Source organism: Formica exsecta, unplaced genomic scaffold (assembly GCF_003651465.1).
Source record: "Formica exsecta isolate Colony F162 unplaced genomic scaffold, ASM365146v1 scaffold1136, whole genome shotgun sequence".
In the NCBI taxonomy this organism is placed as follows: domain Eukaryota; kingdom Metazoa; phylum Arthropoda; class Insecta; order Hymenoptera; family Formicidae; genus Formica; species Formica exsecta.
In genome coordinates this window covers 252,372-271,028 of record NW_021848476.1, presented here as the reverse complement: position 1 = coordinate 271,028, position 18,657 = coordinate 252,372, and the positions used below count along the sequence as shown (strand labels likewise).

Below are 18,657 nucleotides of genomic sequence, written 5' to 3'. Positions count from 1 at the left end.
CGGATTGGCGAATAAAGAATTCCTAGAATCCTGATGGAAAATCCCTAGAATTTTTGCTACAACAGCCAATCCGATATGGGCTTAACTATCGCCGCGCATGCGCTCGCACGTCGACACTGAATCGTGGGAGTTTCGAGTTTCGAGTCCGCAGTTTGCAGACTGTCGCGGACGTGGTCAGGTTTAGGAATGCAATGTGATTTGTTTCGAGACAACGTTATTATCATTCAGGATTACAAGACAACAAGGTTGGTTTGCTTATATTATTGGTAATTCTCGTTAAGTGATATCGATTGACGAGGAAAAAACGCGAATAATATCCGATCTTTTTTTTTCCGTTGTGCCGAGTTTGATGATTATGGTGTCGCGAGACAATAGTTCTTTTTAATGAAAGAAACACGAGAGGTTTTCCGTATTTTCTGTCCGCGCAGATGAATTAGTTATGACGTGTGGCTTTTCAAACGAATGCACAATACACGTTTGCGATACGCAGTATTCAATTGTGTAAAGTACGTATCCCCGCGGAATGTTATACATATATACGTATATTGTCGCTCTACATGTCGACGCACTTTACTCGGAGATTTCCTGTCGTCGTTACTCAAATCGTGAACAAGAGCTATAAATAAAGAAACAAAAAGTTCTTATCAATCATCTGAGCTGAGGGTGTCACGATTGACCTTTAAGGCGATCTCTCGCAACATCGACATCTTGATTATGACAGTTTCGTAAACAATACAAAAGTCCAAAGGGCATCTGAAATGGAAAACGTTTCTTAGACATTTTTGTAATATCATTCGATCACTCGTGTTTCTTCTCCAATTATTAAACGATTCCCTGTCGCTTTTTAGATGGACATAAATTAATTTTTTAAAGAAATGTAACAGATTGAGAAAACGAGAATCGAGTTAAATTTAAATAAATTATGTGTTAGAGTGACGTGATATTGACCTTTAGTGCCGGTCTACAATAGGCGATTTAAGCCCTAAACCTTATGACTTAACCTCTAAACTATGACGTATTTTCGGCCTTAAACATTTCTCGCGCTGCCTTAAGCCCTAATCTCTAAGCCCTAAGCGAGTTGGCCAACTCCCATCTTTTAAAGCTTAGAGCTTGAGGCTAGGATCGATGTAATTTTTCTCTTAAAACAAAGGCTAAATCTTAAATCACCTATTGTAGACCGGCACTTATAATTCTTTCGATGAAGTTATTTTTAGCATTTCGAATGCTCCAATCATTTTTCTTAATGAAATATAGATTGCTCGTTAATAATGTTTCAAGCTCGATACTAATATACTAATGTCGATAAATTTATCAATGATTATTCGGTCATATTAATAAAGAGAATATTAAAATAATTAAATTAAACTTCTCGCATCATTGATCAAGTACAAACTTTGAATTTGCATAAAATTTGCGTTAATTAGCGTAAAATATTCAAAAATCGAACGTAGAAAATTAAGTAAAGTTGAAGGCTATACGAATGAAGAATCTATAATATCCAATATAACAGCATGATGATCGCACGCATTTACGTACCGTAACTTGTTTGTCACGTGCTCTAACAACGTAATTGTATAATTATATAATGTGTTTCTCTCTCATCAATCGTGCATGTTTTCTCGCGTTGTTCGCAGATTCTTATATAGGTCGATAATATTACATAAGATCGACGATATTATTTTCGCGCTAACATGTTTTATAATATTTTATAATGGATTGAGATCACTCTGAGAATTGAATCCAATTTTCATAGACTCGCGTTTAACCGTAGATATATTTGGATTCGAGATAAATCTTCTTTTGGATTACAAGAGAGCAGGATGTTAATATCGTAAATTTCTAAAAATACTCCAATGGTTTCCACTTATAAAGCAAATTTATTCGTCAAGTATTACGTGGCGTAAATTTGCAACCGTATAGTTTGTCTTTTTGAACTTTGAATAACTCGAAAAAAATGTCATTTTATATTTTTTCGAATAATTTGTACTCTATCAAATGTAGTTTTTTCTCCGAAAAACAATACATATACTGAGTTATGAGATAGTCTGTTATAACAGCGATATATTCCTCTTTAAAGATTAGTATATAATAATGTGTTTCGATAGTGACATTTGTCACATAAACAATCATTTATGACTGTATTTATATCTTTTCAATACATACATACAATTATCGTACCACATGACGAGCGATAAGAACGCGCGCATGAGAAAGGAATAAATATTTGGAAAAATTGGAATGATTAAAGAAGTTAGGCAAACTTGTCCGAAAGACGGAAAAATTTCTCAAGAATGAGGAAAAACACTATTGCAATCGTTTATATATTGATATCTATTTTCAGAAAAATGGTACAAGCAAAATATTAGATTTCTTGAACATTATTTCACATTTGGCATAATAGCCCCCTCTAGAAAAAAAATCAAAACTTTCGTATTTATCAAAATTTATTGTTTTTTTTTGTCTTAGAAAAATAAAAAATGATCTTGACATCTTTATATCTTTGATTACTGTACCTGACTATATACAATATGTAAGAGAAAACGCTCGTATATAATTTTTATCATTTAGACTTTTAGACTCAATAGTCAATATAATACGTTTATCAAGAAACCTTAAAATCGAACAAGTCTCTTATTGTTGTTTTGGAAATATTTTCAGATGAGAATATATCGTATATGGATTTAAAGTAATTGGCATTTATATTATCATCACTTAGACTTTATAGCTTCTACGTTTATAGATTGCAAATCTGTTACAATTACGACATGTACTTTGAGCTCATTGGCGTCAGCATTATCCATCCAGTACCAGTAAAAGATAACACCAAACATTCTCCATTTGTTTCTTACTCCAACTCATCGTATTCGACTCGTATTCTTATCTTTTTTTTTTATGTAATGCAACTCATCGTCAGTTATTTTGTTTTTATGTAAATTCTATTCCTTATCAAGCGATATATACTTTATATCTCACACAATAATAAGTTATTGCATTTAGTATCATAGATACCATGATATAGATAAATGATGGTATAAGCTTACAGACAAAAATTATCAATTTTGGACTGATTGTTGGTAAGGAAATATAAGAGAAATAAGAAGACAATCGATAAAAATCGTGAAAGAAAGTTAGAATATCTATATTCTTTAATTTCTAATTTTTAATTTTTTCTAGGATATTAATCCGACATATAAAAATTCAAAAATTTGAAAATATTTCGTTATCTTTGCTATTTAAGAGACTCCATAAAATGAGCGATATATTTGCAGTGCTTATTTTATCCTGGTTCACGTACGTCAGCGATACGAAAAGTGAGACGACGATCTATATGAGAGATCATCGGTAACGGAGTAACAAACACCAGAGATGAGCGGACATGCGACCCGTCCTGGCGATCCCGGTGGTCAAGTGGTTCTCGAACACTGCATTCAAGTTGCTGTGCTGCCGATCGCTGGAAAACACGTCTCGTCAACATCGCCTGCCACATCGGTTCCAATGGAGAGGCAAGATGTGGATATCACGGTAAGAAAACGCATTGGAAACGAGCTGTATTTGTTATAACACAGGATGTTTACTTTCTGAAAAAACATGAGAAAAACCTGGAATTAAATATTCTTATTTAATCATATATCGTCACATATGCAAATTATATAATATTATATCAGGTCCATAACGCGAGCATTTGTCATTCGTTTGCCATAAAAAGACTTTAAAATTATTTGCGTGCTAAAATAATATCCTAGAATTATAATCATTATATATACATATTTATGGTAATCTTTACATATTGACAAAAACATTTTTATGTTACAGAACAAGCAGAAAAAATGCAGCGGAAAAGAGATTTCGAATACTCAAAGAGTCTGGACGAGCTTAGTATCTGGCGCAGTAGCAGGCGCTCTGGCGAAGACCACGATAGCGCCGTTAGACCGCACGAAGATCAATTTTCAGATCTCGAAACAGCCCTACTCGGCCAGAGCGGCGATAGGTTTCTTGAGCAAAGCGTTGCGTACCGAAGGTCTCCTCAGCTTATGGCGTGGAAATAGTGCTACCATGATTAGGATCGTGCCATATTCTGCGGTGCAGTTTACGGCACACGAACAGTGGAAGAGAATCCTGAGGGTGAATGGCGCGGAGAGGTACCAAATAGAAAATCTATATATAATAGATATATTCATCAAACAAACCACATAAATCAAGAAAAGATATTTGGCGAAAATTTTATCTCTGTGTATTGTGAATCATTTACAGAAAAAAGCCATGGGCGAGTTTTTTGGCTGGTGCCCTTGCAGGCGTCACGTCGCAGACCATGACTTATCCGTTGGACCTGATGCGGGCGAGAATGGCGGTGACTCTGAAGGCCGAATATAAGACTCTACGGCAGGCATTTTCGCGAATCTACAAAGAGGAGGGAATTCTCGCGTATTATCGTGGCTTCACCGCTACGCTTCTCGGCGCAATCCCTTATGCCGGGTGCAGCTTCTTCACATACGACATGTTGAGATACTTACTGACTGGTGAGTCGATTTGTTCACACAGATAAATTCTGTTGACGCCCGCTGGCGGTGGCGGTGCTTGTACTCATCAAATATACACACACGCATACATACATGCGAAAAGAAAAAGAGTCGTGGGTTATACGAATGAGAGTGGCTATTGTATATGATCGTAAAGCAGGGTACCGATGGGGCACGTCGGGGGCACCCTGTTTCCCCTGATATTGGGACGGTACTTATTTTAATAGCGACGCGAGACAAGCCCGACCGGCGGCGTATTTCGAAGTGCTGCGTGCTTCATGTTCGATGATGGCTACGTGTCGATGAACAGTGTACACGGTGACTATTCCGGGATTCTCGACCTCACTCATTTGCGGTGGCATCGCTGGAATGGTCGGTCAGACAAGCAGCTACCCACTGGACATTGTGCGGCGGAGAATGCAGACATCGGCGATCAAGGGCCAGCATTATCATACGATTACATCGACTATCACGAAGATTTACACGTAAGTATAGCATCAGAGATACTGTAATAATAAAATAATAACTATATTTTGTTATTTCAAGTAGTTGAATTATCAATAGAAACAAGATATAGCCATCTAGAACAAAACATTTAAATATCTTTTTTAAAAATTTGAAAAAAGACGAAAGAATATTTAATTATATAATAATTTTCTTTTCGTAATATAATACACATAATACATTTATATACCGATATGAGATGCAATATATTCTGCTATATGCATTTATGTATTGATATGAGATGCAATATATTTTGCTATCTTCTATAATAAATATAATTGCATAATATATGCAGAATTATATTGTTTATTTATTCATTTTGCCTGGAAAAATTTTGCATTTTGTAGGGAGGAAGGAATAATGGCTTTTTACAAAGGCTTAAGCATGAATTGGGTTAAAGGTCCCATTGCAGTTGGAATCAGCTTTGCTACGCATGATACAATACGGGACGCACTAAGGAAAGTCATTTGTGAAGATAGTGATACATAGAACTAATAGATAATAGAATAAATATTGGAAAGCTGCCGTTATAATATTACGGAATAATAATTGTTAATTATAATTATAAATATATAATTATAATTATAATTTTAAATTTTTAGATAATTATTGTAATCATAATAAATATAAACACACACATACACACATACATACATACATACATATGATTGTTATAATTATTAATTGTATATAATTAACAATTAATAATTTTATCATTTTATCATTTAACATAGATTATATATATTTTAATGAAAAATAAGCATAAATCTGAAATTAATTTGATGAAAAGAAAAAGAAAACTTGTGCACAAAAACGTCGTTGATAGTAAGAACGAAGATATATTGTAATAGATGCATTATAATGATAGGACAATTAATTACTTTGTTATTTTATGGCATTCCGCCAAAAGCAAGCAGGGAAAAGATCATTAGTACAAATTGTTAAATATTATGTACATATATTGTTATTCCGAATGTTATATAGAGATCATTGAAGAAAAATGTAATAAATATACATGTGCATATAATACACAAAATTATAATATGTGCACTGTATGTTGATTTGGCTATTATATGAAAATATGTTTTTTGACTTGCCTTAATCATCTTATGAAGTTTTTAAAAAAATGAAATATAAATTGGTATACTTTGCATTCTAAATTATCGTGTAATCGAATATAGCACCCTTTATTTTGGATGTCAAAATACTCAATTTTCAAGAAACTTTAAGATAACAATTCTTAAGATCATGTAAGATATCGAAATATATTGTACAGTTAGAAATTGCAACACTCAGATTATGATTTAATTATAATATTTGCAATGTAATTGTTTTTGGTTCATTTCAACGTAGTAATGAGTAATAAATGTTTCTTCAATAAACGCGACTGCAATTGCTATAGTGACAATAAAGCTCAGAATTTGAAATATTGTAAAAAAAGTTTAGCATAACATTACGTTGCTATATTACAATTAATTATTGAACAACAATAGTTTGTTACAATTCAACGTTAAAGACTGAAAAATTGTACTTGCTTTATTTGCATCCAAGTATCTTACATAATTGAGTACTTTTAAATACTTTGTACATATTTCTAAGAGAAGAGAGTGCTGTACTATTTTATGTTGAAAGTTAAAGTATGAAATTGCTGCAATAAAAAATAGAGAAGGGAAATAACTGCATTTTTTTTATCGGAAAAAAAATTTACGGTCAATGGGCAAAAAGTTATTTTCTCTTTTTATGCTGAAACAGATTTATTAACAAATTGCTATCTCGTTGATAATGCGTATTTCGTTTTCTAGGGATCGATTTTTGAGTGAAAGTTTCCAGAATTAATGTCAATTGATACGTACATAATAAAAAATATCATTTATCCTTAAAATGTTGTAGCTTGTTTGCAATTATTGTATTGGTTAATAAAAGCTATTTAGTAAATATATAAATTTTATACAATATACACACAATCATTTATTTTAATCTATTTGCATCTATATTTTTATCTTTATGATCTTATTAAAAGTACAAAAACTTTTATTCTTTTTTATCATATACAGTAAAAAGTATAATTTATATTGTATCAAATATTTAATATATCTATAAACGTATATATGTTTTTATTAGTTATATATATGTATGGTATGTGCATGTAATTATGTATATCTATACATATAAATTAAAGAGATCATTATTTTTACTGTATTTAAGAATATTTAGAGTATTGAAGTATTTATCTTAAATACTTCAATATTTTTGTAATGAAGAAGATAAAGAGAGATATAAAATATTGGGATCGTACTGAATATATTGAAAAAGAAGTACTAATATCATAGGATACAATAATAATAGCAAAAGAATTTATAGGCACAAAATCTAATCTGTTTACTGAAAATAAAAAATATTTTTATAAACGCATTTTTTTTTTGTTAAATCTAATAATTTAAATCTTAACGTGACATATTATCTTTTGCATCGAAATGTATATAAATTAATAATCAAATATTTATTTACAATTTGTTACACGATGCGTTTCTCTCCATTTTCACCTTTTCTTCTTGCTTCAAATGAATATACATTGAGGAGATTCGCGTCTGTCTAGTAAGTCTTTTTATAATCACGCTCTTTTGTGCAATATCAGTTTTTATTTTGGCTTAGTTTCCTGATCATTGACATATCTTATATAAATTTCTCGTTCGTCACTGCCGCCCGGAGGAATTTCAGCTTCGTTTAAATACGAGACTCCTATCGCGAGAACAGAACCATCATGACTGAAACTAAGTGCAGCTACGCCGGCATTATAACGATGGAACTGGCACAGACGTTTCTTGTTAAAACCGTCCCAGATGTTCACATAACCATCCGAACCGCCAGTAGCAAATGTGTTATATGCAGAGTGAAAGCTAATGGCGTTGACTGGATAAATGTGCTCAACATTATTTTCTTTTATTCTATGACACTTGAACGCGTACTTCTTCTTCTGAGCTTCTGGCATTGTATCAAGATATTCGACAGCAACTCGACCCTCTATGCTACTTAATACATATCCCTGTATAAGTAGAATATTAAATATGAAAAAAAGGTAAGAGCTTAATATAAGTAGTTTTATGTAAGAATTAAATAAAATATACAGAATGTTTGCAAAAGAGAAATGCGCACCTGCTCGTTAGGAAAACCTTTAATGCAGCGCGTTTGATATTTTAGACTGCTTTCTCTTCTTTGAAACATGCCTGCCATATTTCTCAAATCCCAAATACAAACTTTCCGTTTCGCTGTTCCCACGACAAATTTGTCACCACATACAGACAAAGCCAGAACCACTTCCGGTTGCAAATAACTACCGACGCAAGTGGGTGTTCGTGGATCCCATAGTTTCACCGCAGCATCCCAACCGCCAGTTAGTATGGCATTTACGGCCGCGCAATATTCTATTTTTCTGATTGGCTTGTCATGTGTACCCATTATTGATTCTATAATTATTTTCATTACATGTATGCAATTCTAAGGAAAAATGGTTAGAACTCTATGTTAAAACTGTTGCCTAGTAATCGAAAGTTTTAAACTTGAATCTAGTCAAATCACTATGTATATAATTCTGATTAAGAGGCTTGTATGATGGCATTATATCCATTTGCAACAAAGTATTGGGCTCTGTTGGCGGATATATAAAACTATCAATATCCCATAATGATAACTTTCGCCAAAGTTATCATTATGGGATTCTAACATTATGTATAAATAGCGAAATTAAGAAAGAAAACATAATAATACCTGTATTACTATTTATGTCGTACATCTTTAAAGTATTTCCTAGCCCACCGCTATATGCATGGACAGCATCCTGCAAGCAATCTTGTGATAAAAAAAATTTACCATTGAGAGAAATAATTTTTACATACCTGAAATGCAACATCCAACACTGGTAAATCATGATTATATTTCAATCTCATTGTATTTGCGTGGATATCATATAATCGTACTGTACTGTCCCATGATGATACTAATAGGAATTGTGTAGAGTTTGGTCCAAATTCCACCGCAGAAATTGCATCCGTTGGCGGTGATTTTATCTTAAATTCAGTCCTGGATTCCATCCTATTAGAAGCACCTTTGTATCTGATTAGTATTTACAATTAAATACCAAATTGAGTTTTAATTAATTTTGCATTATTTTTTTCTAAATTAGTGCTAACTATAAGACAAATAAAAAAAATGAATTTTATTATAAGCAGTTGTTAATAATAATATGAATATTTTCAACTCGTTTAGACCATTTCTATCAGACTTTACTCATTATTCTTTACGTAAAAACTCTAAGCATTAAGAATATATTTTACACAATTTTGATTGCATTTAACAGAAATAAATAATGAACACTCGTCGTGTGTGCACTTCGTCTTACAGCGGATGAAAATTCAGTGAAGAAACACGGAAATTCTTAATCTTTTACTAAAGTTGATGCTTCATAAATATAACCAACAATTTCGACAATTGACCGCTCAATCGAAATTTTTGTACACTTACTTGATATAAAACAAGGGGCAATATAAATAAAAAGGAAGCTTTCAATTCGTATGTAATACAAGTGTCCACTCTACTCAAATAAATATATATAGACGCTTGACGCTGCCATGTAAAGGCACCCTAACGCAATAAAATCACGGTAGAAACTCCTACCGCGCACTTCTCCCTCACTTCATCGTTCAAACATCGCATTTCTCTTTCGTTGACACAATCATGTGACCAACCAGCGTGAAGTTACGACGAGTTTGTCAGACGTACCGATTGGCTATCCGATAGAGAATTTTTAAGATTCCAAAAATTTCTGTAACAATAGCAGCCAATCACTGAGTCGTCCACTGAGCTTTCAATGAACGATATTACACTTGTAAATGCATCCAATGACGCCAAGTACGCACAGGGAAATTCCATGAATTACATTCAACGTTTTGACTTGTTATCGGATATTATTACTGCGAACTTGAAAGCTCAGAACGACAATTCATTAAACAAAACGGGAGGCAGAATTTTTAGGAAACCTCTTTATATTGCAACGCGGTAGAATCGCGTCTTACTACGTTACATCAGTGAACGAGTGAACTCTGTGAGAAAACGCTTTGATAAAATGGCGGATAAATCACGTCGTGTGGCGCAAACAGAGGATTTATCAAACGTCGAGTTTGAAACCAGCGAAGATGTCGAAGTTATTCCTACCTTCGATAATATGGGTCTCCGCGACGAATTGTTACGTGGGATCTACGCATATGGTGTGGCATTATTTGCTTGTTATATTAATGTCTAACCTCGAATTCTTCTCGCGATTTATTTTTCTTTTTGGACCGGTTTTAATAAGATTACAAAAATAAATTTTCGCGTTTACTTACTTATGATAAACGATTATACGTATTCCGTTTTATGAAAATGGTGACTATGGTAATTATCCATTCTAATCATTAGCAATTCCAATATATACGTATTGCAGAAGTTTATCAGGTTCCCTCTTCATGTCGTCTCTCTTTTTCTAATTTTATTATTTTAATATTAACAAATTTATAACGATATTCACTCAGTAAAGCATAGTTTGTGACATAGTTTCAAATACATAAGAGTAATAAGTTGTTTTTATTTTTATATAGGTTTCGAAAAACCGTCTGCTATTCAGCAACGATCCATTAAACCTATTATGAAAGGCAGAGATGTGATAGCGCAAGCACAATCTGGTACAGGAAAGACCGCTACTTTCTCAATTGCAATATTGCAATCATTGGACACACAAGTACGGGAAACTCAAGTTCTGGTTTTGTCGCCAACTCGGGAACTTGCAACTCAGATTCAGAAAGTCATCCTCGCATTAGGAGACTTTATGAATGTGCAATGTCATGCTTGTATCGGTGGCACAAATCTTGGGGAAGATATCAGAAAGCTCGATTATGGTCAACATGTTGTATCTGGCACACCTGGTAGAGTATTTGGTAGGTACCATGTTTTATTTTTATCAAGTATACATGATAGACTTTGGCAGAATTATAAGATTTGTATAAAATTTTCGTGAATTTTTAATAGATATGATCAAGAGACGGGTACTTAGAACCAGAGCTATCAAAATGTTAGTGCTGGATGAATCCGACGAAATGTTGAACAAAGGCTTCAAAGAGCAAATTTACGACGTATATCGATATCTACCACCGGCGACACAAGTGGTTCTAGTTTCAGCCACTTTACCACATGAAATTCTTGAGATGACTAGTAAATTTATGACAGATCCTATTCGTATTCTTGTCAAACGGTAAATAATTTTTCATCTTTGTTTTATATTATTAAATATGAATGTATTTTAACACTTTTTGCATTTCTAGTGATGAATTGACGTTGGAAGGAATTAAACAATTCTTTGTCGCTGTAGAACGAGAAGAATGGAAATTTGACACACTTTGCGACTTGTACGACACATTAACGATAACACAAGCAGTTATCTTCTGTAACACCAAGCGTAAAGTAGATTGGTTGACAGAAAAGATGCGAGAAGCTAACTTTACTGTGTGCTCTATGCATGGAGACATGCCTCAAAAGGAACGAGACAACATAATGAAAGAATTCCGATCTGGTCAAAGGTAAGATTATAGCCTTTAAGGGGATCCAAAAGCCTAAGTGAACATAGTCTGCAAAATATAAGTGAACATAGTCTGCAAAATTTTGCACACAGTAATCTTTTTTACTAGGTTCTAAACACGTTTCTAAATGTTCACTTATATTCTTTCATGCATTTCCGAGTGGAGACCTATCTTGTTTTGTACATACAAACTGCAAAACTTTTATATTAAGCAAATATTAATTATTATGGTCGGTAAAACAGATGAGCTTTTGGATCCTCTTAAAAATATACCATTTTAAGATAATATTTGTATAGGTAATTATATTATACTAATATTTTTCTTTTTTTTTTTTTTTTACAGTCGCGTGCTAATCACAACGGACGTCTGGGCGAGAGGTATCGACGTTCAGCAAGTGTCACTCGTAATTAATTACGATTTACCTAACAATCGTGAATTATACATTCATAGAATAGGTCGATCGGGTCGTTTCGGTCGTAAAGGTGTCTCGATAAACTTTGTAAAAACTGATGATATAAGGATTCTTCGAGATATCGAGCAGTATTACTCTACACAAATAGACGAAATGCCGATGAACGTTGCCGACCTGATATAAGAGATCTAAGAGATTATATATAAAAATATGTTTAATTACTTCAATAAAACAACAATTTTTTTAACTTCATGAATGTCATTTAGCTACACACTTTTCACATGCATTATTGGATGGTTTATTCAGAAAACAAAATTTCTGATTCTTTCTAAAAATATTATATGGCAACAAGAAAACTACAAGAGTTGAGGATTCCTTAATGAATGTCATATGGTCTTTAAATTATTTTTAGTTTATATTATTTATACTATTTTTATAAGAATAATATAAATATAATGTTATATATAATCATGGTAACTGAGTTGCTTAATGAATAAAGCAACTACGTGATAATTAAAGAAAGTAGATTTGAGTTTTATATGTATGTGAAGTGAAATTTATCATATCCCATTGTGATAAAAACGAGATCTGTTGGTCCTGAATTAGGACCAATTTATTTCCCCAATTAGTTAATTCATATAGACTTCTAATTAAGAGAATTTAATCACTTATGACATAATAGACTCTAGATGCTGCAATTGGGTAAAACCGCTATTCAACTAATAATAAGTAGAAAAAGTTCTATCTCTTCACTGTAATGATAAAACTATATGAATGTAGATATAGAATTGTGAAAAATGATAATTAGTGTTTCTTATTAATAAAGTATTTTATGGCTTTAATAAGATTAAATGATAAATAATTTTATTTTCTATATAAATATTAATTTTGATAAAAAGACGAACGATATCGGGATATACTGTACACTCTACATACAAATAATCAATAAAATTGCTGCAGCTTCACTGTTCAGATGGCAGCGCGACAGAGCTTAGTAACACGCGTTGAAACTGAAATAAGATAAAAAGAGGTAAACTAAAAAATATTTTGATAATGTGTGTGATCCTAATGATACCAATAAACACGGTTCATCGCGTTAATAATGTGGGAGAGATGTACTTAGGATATAATAATGAGTTAGCAACAAAAACAATTATTTAATTTCGTGATTATAATACTGGGAACGTGTTATAAACAATATGTAATACTTTAAATAGTAAACAGTATTAATTGCAAAATACTAAGTCAAAAATAATATTATTAATGTGAGTATATGGATTGATCATTATAGCGCAATGTTTATGTTTACAATTCTAATTCGTTTTTTGATTACTTTGCGTTTTAATAGATTTTATAATTAATTAGTAACAATTAAAAAGAGAAAAATAGAAAAACTCTGAAGGAAATGGAGCAACAAAATGATTGCTCAATTCAAAGAGGACAACCACTGCGTCGCTATACAAATGACTACAAGTCAGAAGGACATTCATCTACTTGTATGTACTTATAAATTTTTCTAAATTTATAAGTGAGAGAATTGATATTTTTCAATACTTAAAATTCTTTCCTTTTATTTGCAGTGAATAAAACAATGACAAATCAGCCACAATATTCAAATACAGGAAGACCTACGATACGCATAGCTGTTTATCTAATGACAGGAGTATTTCTGACGATGGAAGTTGAACAAAATGTGACGGCACAGCAGATATTTACAATAGTTCAATCAGAGGCAGAACTGGGTTTATTGAGATTTTCTTTAGTAACCACTACACCAGTTTTTGCACTATGGATGTGTTCTTCGCAGATGGAAGTTCAATTACGTCCAACACATAAGCCTGTAGAATTGGCTGCAAAGTGGAATTATCTCGTGAACAAGTATAGCTCTCATGTAGAAGATTCCGATGACGAGGAACCTTTGCTATACTTTCGTAGAAATATATTTTTGTCCAGAGCAGAAGAGGAACAAATTAAAGATGCTAAAGTGCTTGAATTACTCTATGCGGAAGCCAGACACAATGTTCTACAAGGTGAATGACATTAAATAAAAGATATGTAGAAAGTTTATTCTATAAAGAAATTTAAATTATACAGTTTCTATTAAAATTATATAGTTCCTCTCTTCATATAAGACATGAATTTAACTTCTGTTTAGGACGATACGCGTGTGACGGTCCCGCGCGTTATGCCACTTTAGGAGCGTTACAGGCTCGGATCGAACTTGGGCCCTATAACGCGCAAACGCATACCTTGGCGTTTTTCCGAAGACACCGCGGTCGATTTCTACCGCATCACCACGCTTTTCCCAGTCTCCTGTTAGGATTGGGACTCGGATTGGGACTGGTGGGCGGCAAGGGAGCACCTGAGGCGCATCTTCTGGAACAGTACAAGCGAATACCGAATCATAACGGTAGCGCTAACGCAAATCCCAAAAAGTTAATCAAGAAATATCTCGAGTTCTGTTGGAACTTACCGTGTTACGGTGCGGCCTTCTTCCAAGGGCAAATCGAGCGACCTGTCAGAGGTCTCGCGTCGTGGATCACCAATCGCGACATGCAGGTCCTTGTTGCGATTAATACGTCGGGTGTATACATAGTCGACGACATGCAGTGCGTAAGTGCAATATCAAACTGAATATTTATAAAATATATATGATATATAGAATAACATGTTGAAATGTATTTATGCAGAGCTTGCTATTAGGGCTAAAATACTCGGAACTGAGCTGGGAGATGGCAAAACCATCGGACGAGAATAATCCGGATTGCTTGCCTTGTTTATTTCTGCAATTTCCGGTGCGAGAGAACGGAGCGCGAGTCTATAAGATTCTGCAAGTATTTTCAAAACAGGTACAAGTCATATATTCGAGAATATCTAATAATTATTTTTATAAAATGAAAATATAGAGATTTATGCTTTAGGCGCCAATGATGGATACTCTTATTTCCGGCTTCGCCGAGGACTATCGTCATCAATTTATCAACAGCGACGGTAGCAACGATCAGTTGGATCATCCGCTAGTTTCCCCTACTGGAAACTTTACAAATAAACTTAGCAAATTCACGCTGGCCACTTTTGATGATGAAGGTAATGAAACGCAGAATTGAGAACTATGTCGTATTCAAGTTGTTTTACATTTATTTTTCAAAATCATTTCAGGTCGATGCATTGGTCAAATGGGCTCGTGGTCCTTTCAATAAATATATTGTACATTTTGCAATGCCAATATGTATCCTCCTTGATGATATAAAATGAGTATGATTTTTGTAACATGTGAAAAACGAAATTTTTATGCAAGTTAATATTCTTTATATGTATACTTACATATTCATTTTTCTGTATAATTTCTCAATATTTTTTTTCTAATTTTTCTGAAGTACTTGGAGATGCGGATTTTGCCGCAAACGATCCGTCAATATTCTATATCTCTGCGGCGCTTGATCTCTATGCCGATTCAGATATGTTTCAAGCACGTGCAAATTGAAGCTTATCTCGTTTATCTTGGCTAGCATCTGATCTTCCTCCGCTTTCGGTAAATCAACAGACTGCACACATATAAATTAATCAGAATAATTGTACGACACGATATCAATGGAAAGTGTACTCTAAGAGCTTCGCACCTGTGTCAGCAAAGTTTGCATCTTTTCTAGTTCCACAGCGCGCTTTTCGATAACACGTAGAATATAACTTGCTTTATCGATAGACAATTGCTTAAAGTCATTTAAACAATCATCGCGCAACAGGTACGCTTCTGCCTTGCTGATGTAGGCCGGGTTGCCTATCCGCGCTAAATATGGTCCCAATGGATCGATCTCTTGCGCGACATCATCACGCTGACTGGGACCCTTTACCGCATCCTGAAGACAAGCAGCGTCGTAAAGCTCTTTTAATTAATAAAAAAAAAAAATTAAATAATTGATGTGGGTGAATACCATTTCCGAGTCAGCCGATGTCGTCTCAACTATTCGATTTTTGTCGAATAACGAAATCGCGAGCTGCGGATTTGAATTTTCATCGATCCTTCTCTTTAAGAATCCCATGATTTCGGTTTCGGCATCTCTGACACAGAGTATGGAATGATCTTCATCTTTCAAATGCTTATCGAGATTATAAAACAGATCGAGATTTTTTTCCGGCGGTGCAGTTGGATCCGGCTGCAAGATACGTAAGTTATATCGCCATTTTTTTATCAACATTTTTGTTATAAAGAAAATTTACATTGTATCCATAAGTCATTGCGGGATCAAACACCAAACGATCTCCTCTATCTGCCATCGATGGTTTTATGAACGTACGAGTAGCTCTGGAACTTCGATCTTTATCATAATGAAATTTAATACGAATTTCGTTCTCGATCATCGCGAATTCGCGAACGGCTATGTCCTGGCAAGCCGGGATTTCTTTGTTCCTGTGATATTTTTCAATGATTTTCTACAAGATGAGAAGAGTCAATTATTTTTTACTTATCGCGTAATAAATTTAAGGTTTTATAACATCAACATTACTGAAATATGTCGAAAATGTATACCATCCGCCAGATTATTTTTGTCTACCGAAAATTGAGCGTGCCTGTTAAAATAATATAAAATATTACATATTTATATCATTACATTTTTATGTGTAAAAGTTTACAAGAAACAGACAAAAAAATTCAAAAGTAAAGATTAAGGGACTTGATTTTTTATACGGTATATACGCACGTCTTGACATTTATTTAAAGAGAACTGATGTAACAAGGATGAAAATATGTAATAGCTGCTGAAATAACGAGATTTGTACCTATAATAAAGAAAATCTTCACGATTTGTGTAATATTGAGTCAAATAAAGTGGACCCATCTCGATGCGCGATAATCCATCAAATTGCACACTATCGTAAAAATCTATCGCTCTTTCGTTGCCTATTGAGGCAATATCAGATGCGAGATAACGATTCGCTGTTGATATTTCTTAGCGTTAATACAAAAATCAATACGAAACTCGCATATAGTAATGAGAGTTTTACTCGAAATTATTTTACCTTTACAATGATCCGATCGACCTTTCTCAAAGAAATCCGTGACAGTATCCGTATCGAGATCTTTCCTAGATTCCGTAAGGCAGTCGCTTCTCTCCAAATACTTTTCGTAACATTGAACAGGAATGCTATATTCGTAATCTTTATAAACAGTTATTCGTTGTATCAAACCATCCATCTGAAAGTACGGCGCGTATAACTCCACTTTGGCCTTCTTGTAAAATATCGTTTTACTGCCTTGTGGATATCGTCTTTCAAAATCTAAGAGAGCAATGTATATAATGACATATTAATATCTTAAAGTTATTAATTATATTATATTATATTATTAATGTTATTTGGGTATGTGATGAGCGATGCATATCCGCTCATTAATAATGTGTGATATATGTATTTCGAGTCGGCTCTTAAAAAAGAGACATTTGTATACCTAAGCTGTGAATTTGGATTTCATTCACGTATGAAGCCGGCATATCCAAATGCTTATCTTGCTCTACATCTTTTTCGATCTCGTCTGTGTCTTCCTGCGCAACGCGCGGTTCACCAGGTAGCAAATGCTCCCAGAATTCAACTTTGCTCAAATCCCAATTAATTTCCGCGCAGCCCTTTCCGCGCGATTGCATATTCACCCAATAATTCTGATCGTTCCAAATACTTTTGACCCCCAGATATAACAAGTTGGTATCTTCATCGGTCGGATTGTAATACATTCCGGAGGCAGGTTCGATAAAAATCGGATCGGTGATTTCTCGATTTCTCGGGCCTTTATCTTCCGGCAGAATCACCACCCACGCGTGTATTCTGTGACCGAAATATTTGTCTGGCCGTGGACGCTCAAACTCCTAAAATGGTACAATCGAGCGAACAATTACGACACGAATCAATATATATATATATCAACGTATTTAATAAAAAATTCGAGATAGGAAATTTGAAATTTCAATACTTATAATAGAATATAATTTTCATTCTTAAATTTTAATTATGCATTGCGTATCGGATAAAATGGCATATTTATTAAGTAATCCATTCCATTAATTATTATTAATTAAGAATAGAGTTTATGCTATCGCATAAAACAAATTGATTAAATAAAATAGATGTATACAGCGATCATCCTCCGTCGTTCTTCTTCCTGTTGTTGTAACTCGGCATCTATCTTTTTTCTCTCGCGTTCTTCCAGTTCTAAGAGAAATTGGCTTCTAAAATCCGGTGGTGCCTTTAATTGATATTTAACAATTTTAGGCATGTCGGTTGGTGGTGGTGTGCGTTCTCGCTCCGGCAAATACGGGCAGTTCCTTCTGGTCATGTCGCAGAGAGCTTGCTCGCGCGATGCGTATCCGCTCACCACAAACGCATTGTAACTCTGTCCCAATAATAAGCTTACCAAAAGCGTCGCGCATTCAAAACTATTGCCTTTTTGGAAATGCAATACCCATGTTGGAGAGCATAGGCGTTCTGGCTGAAAAAAAGAATTGTAATTCTTAATAATATACATATACATATACTTACATTCTCGAATTTTTTAAAAATATCCACATTGCATGTAATGTAAATGTTGAATTAATTTTGTTATATTATAAATGATAATATTAATTATGTT

At 33.7% G+C, this 18,657-nt stretch overlaps 5 protein-coding genes across 8 annotated transcripts in view; 3 read left to right on the top strand and 2 right to left on the bottom strand.

The window, feature by feature from the left end:
• Positions 1-128: 128 nt before the first annotated feature.
• Positions 129-5,598, top strand: LOC115237086 (mitochondrial coenzyme A transporter SLC25A42). Its single transcript, XM_029809926.1, has 6 exons — positions 129-245; positions 3,270-3,522; positions 3,814-4,139; positions 4,252-4,517; positions 4,828-5,002; positions 5,369-5,598. Exons 2-6 carry the CDS (start codon positions 3,367-3,369, stop codon positions 5,508-5,510), a joined length of 1,065 nt encoding a protein of 354 aa, XP_029665786.1. The 5' UTR covers positions 129-245; positions 3,270-3,366; the 3' UTR covers positions 5,511-5,598.
• A 1,777-nt stretch (positions 5,599-7,375) lies between these two features.
• LOC115237229 (mitotic checkpoint protein BUB3) lies at positions 7,376-9,630 on the bottom strand. Of its 3 annotated transcripts, none has more exons than XM_029810145.1 (5): positions 9,540-9,630; positions 8,915-9,131; positions 8,787-8,856; positions 8,175-8,485; positions 7,376-8,064 (listed from the first exon to the last, which is right to left on the bottom strand). In XM_029810145.1, exons 2-5 carry the CDS (start codon positions 9,107-9,109, stop codon positions 7,660-7,662), a joined length of 981 nt encoding a protein of 326 aa, XP_029666005.1. In that variant the 5' UTR covers positions 9,110-9,131; positions 9,540-9,630; the 3' UTR covers positions 7,376-7,659. The 3 variants fall into 3 exon arrangements, with proteins under 3 accessions (XP_029666005.1, XP_029665996.1, XP_029666015.1); XM_029810136.1 differs by having other exon boundaries at positions 8,915-9,123; XM_029810155.1 differs by having other exon boundaries at positions 8,915-9,110.
• A 266-nt stretch (positions 9,631-9,896) lies between these two features.
• LOC115237221 (eukaryotic initiation factor 4A-III) lies at positions 9,897-12,285 on the top strand. Its single transcript, XM_029810123.1, has 5 exons — positions 9,897-10,282; positions 10,652-10,987; positions 11,079-11,301; positions 11,372-11,626; positions 11,969-12,285. The coding sequence occupies exons 1-5, from the start codon at positions 10,141-10,143 to the stop codon at positions 12,219-12,221; spliced, it is 1,209 nt and encodes a 402-aa protein (XP_029665983.1). The 5' UTR covers positions 9,897-10,140; the 3' UTR covers positions 12,222-12,285.
• Positions 12,286-12,875: 590 nt separating this feature from the next.
• LOC115237205 (putative FERM domain-containing protein FRMD8P1) lies at positions 12,876-15,319 on the top strand. 2 transcript variants are annotated; one of them, XM_029810111.1, is made up of 7 exons: positions 12,876-13,303; positions 13,404-13,534; positions 13,619-14,068; positions 14,194-14,651; positions 14,729-14,887; positions 14,960-15,125; positions 15,198-15,319. In XM_029810111.1, exons 2-7 carry the CDS (start codon positions 13,444-13,446, stop codon positions 15,236-15,238), a joined length of 1,365 nt encoding a protein of 454 aa, XP_029665971.1. In that variant the 5' UTR covers positions 12,876-13,303; positions 13,404-13,443; the 3' UTR covers positions 15,239-15,319. The 2 variants fall into 2 exon arrangements, with proteins under 2 accessions (XP_029665971.1, XP_029665964.1); XM_029810104.1 differs by having other exon boundaries at positions 13,387-13,534.
• The window catches only part of LOC115237115 (dynein regulatory complex subunit 7-like), a 4,118-nt gene continuing 594 nt past the window's right edge, over positions 15,134-18,657 (bottom strand). Inside the window, exons 2-11 of the mRNA XM_029809971.1 lie at positions 18,163-18,516; positions 17,485-17,896; positions 17,058-17,315; positions 16,818-16,974; positions 16,544-16,607; positions 16,257-16,469; positions 15,971-16,192; positions 15,659-15,895; positions 15,363-15,583; positions 15,134-15,275 (exon numbers count right to left, since the gene is read on the bottom strand). Of these exons, the coding sequence (XP_029665831.1) occupies positions 15,401-15,583; positions 15,659-15,895; positions 15,971-16,192; positions 16,257-16,469; positions 16,544-16,607; positions 16,818-16,974; positions 17,058-17,315; positions 17,485-17,896; positions 18,163-18,516 (2,100 nt within the window). The 3' untranslated portion in view covers positions 15,134-15,275; positions 15,363-15,400. The remainder of the gene's footprint in view (positions 15,276-15,362; positions 15,584-15,658; positions 15,896-15,970; positions 16,193-16,256; positions 16,470-16,543; positions 16,608-16,817; positions 16,975-17,057; positions 17,316-17,484; positions 17,897-18,162; positions 18,517-18,657) is intronic.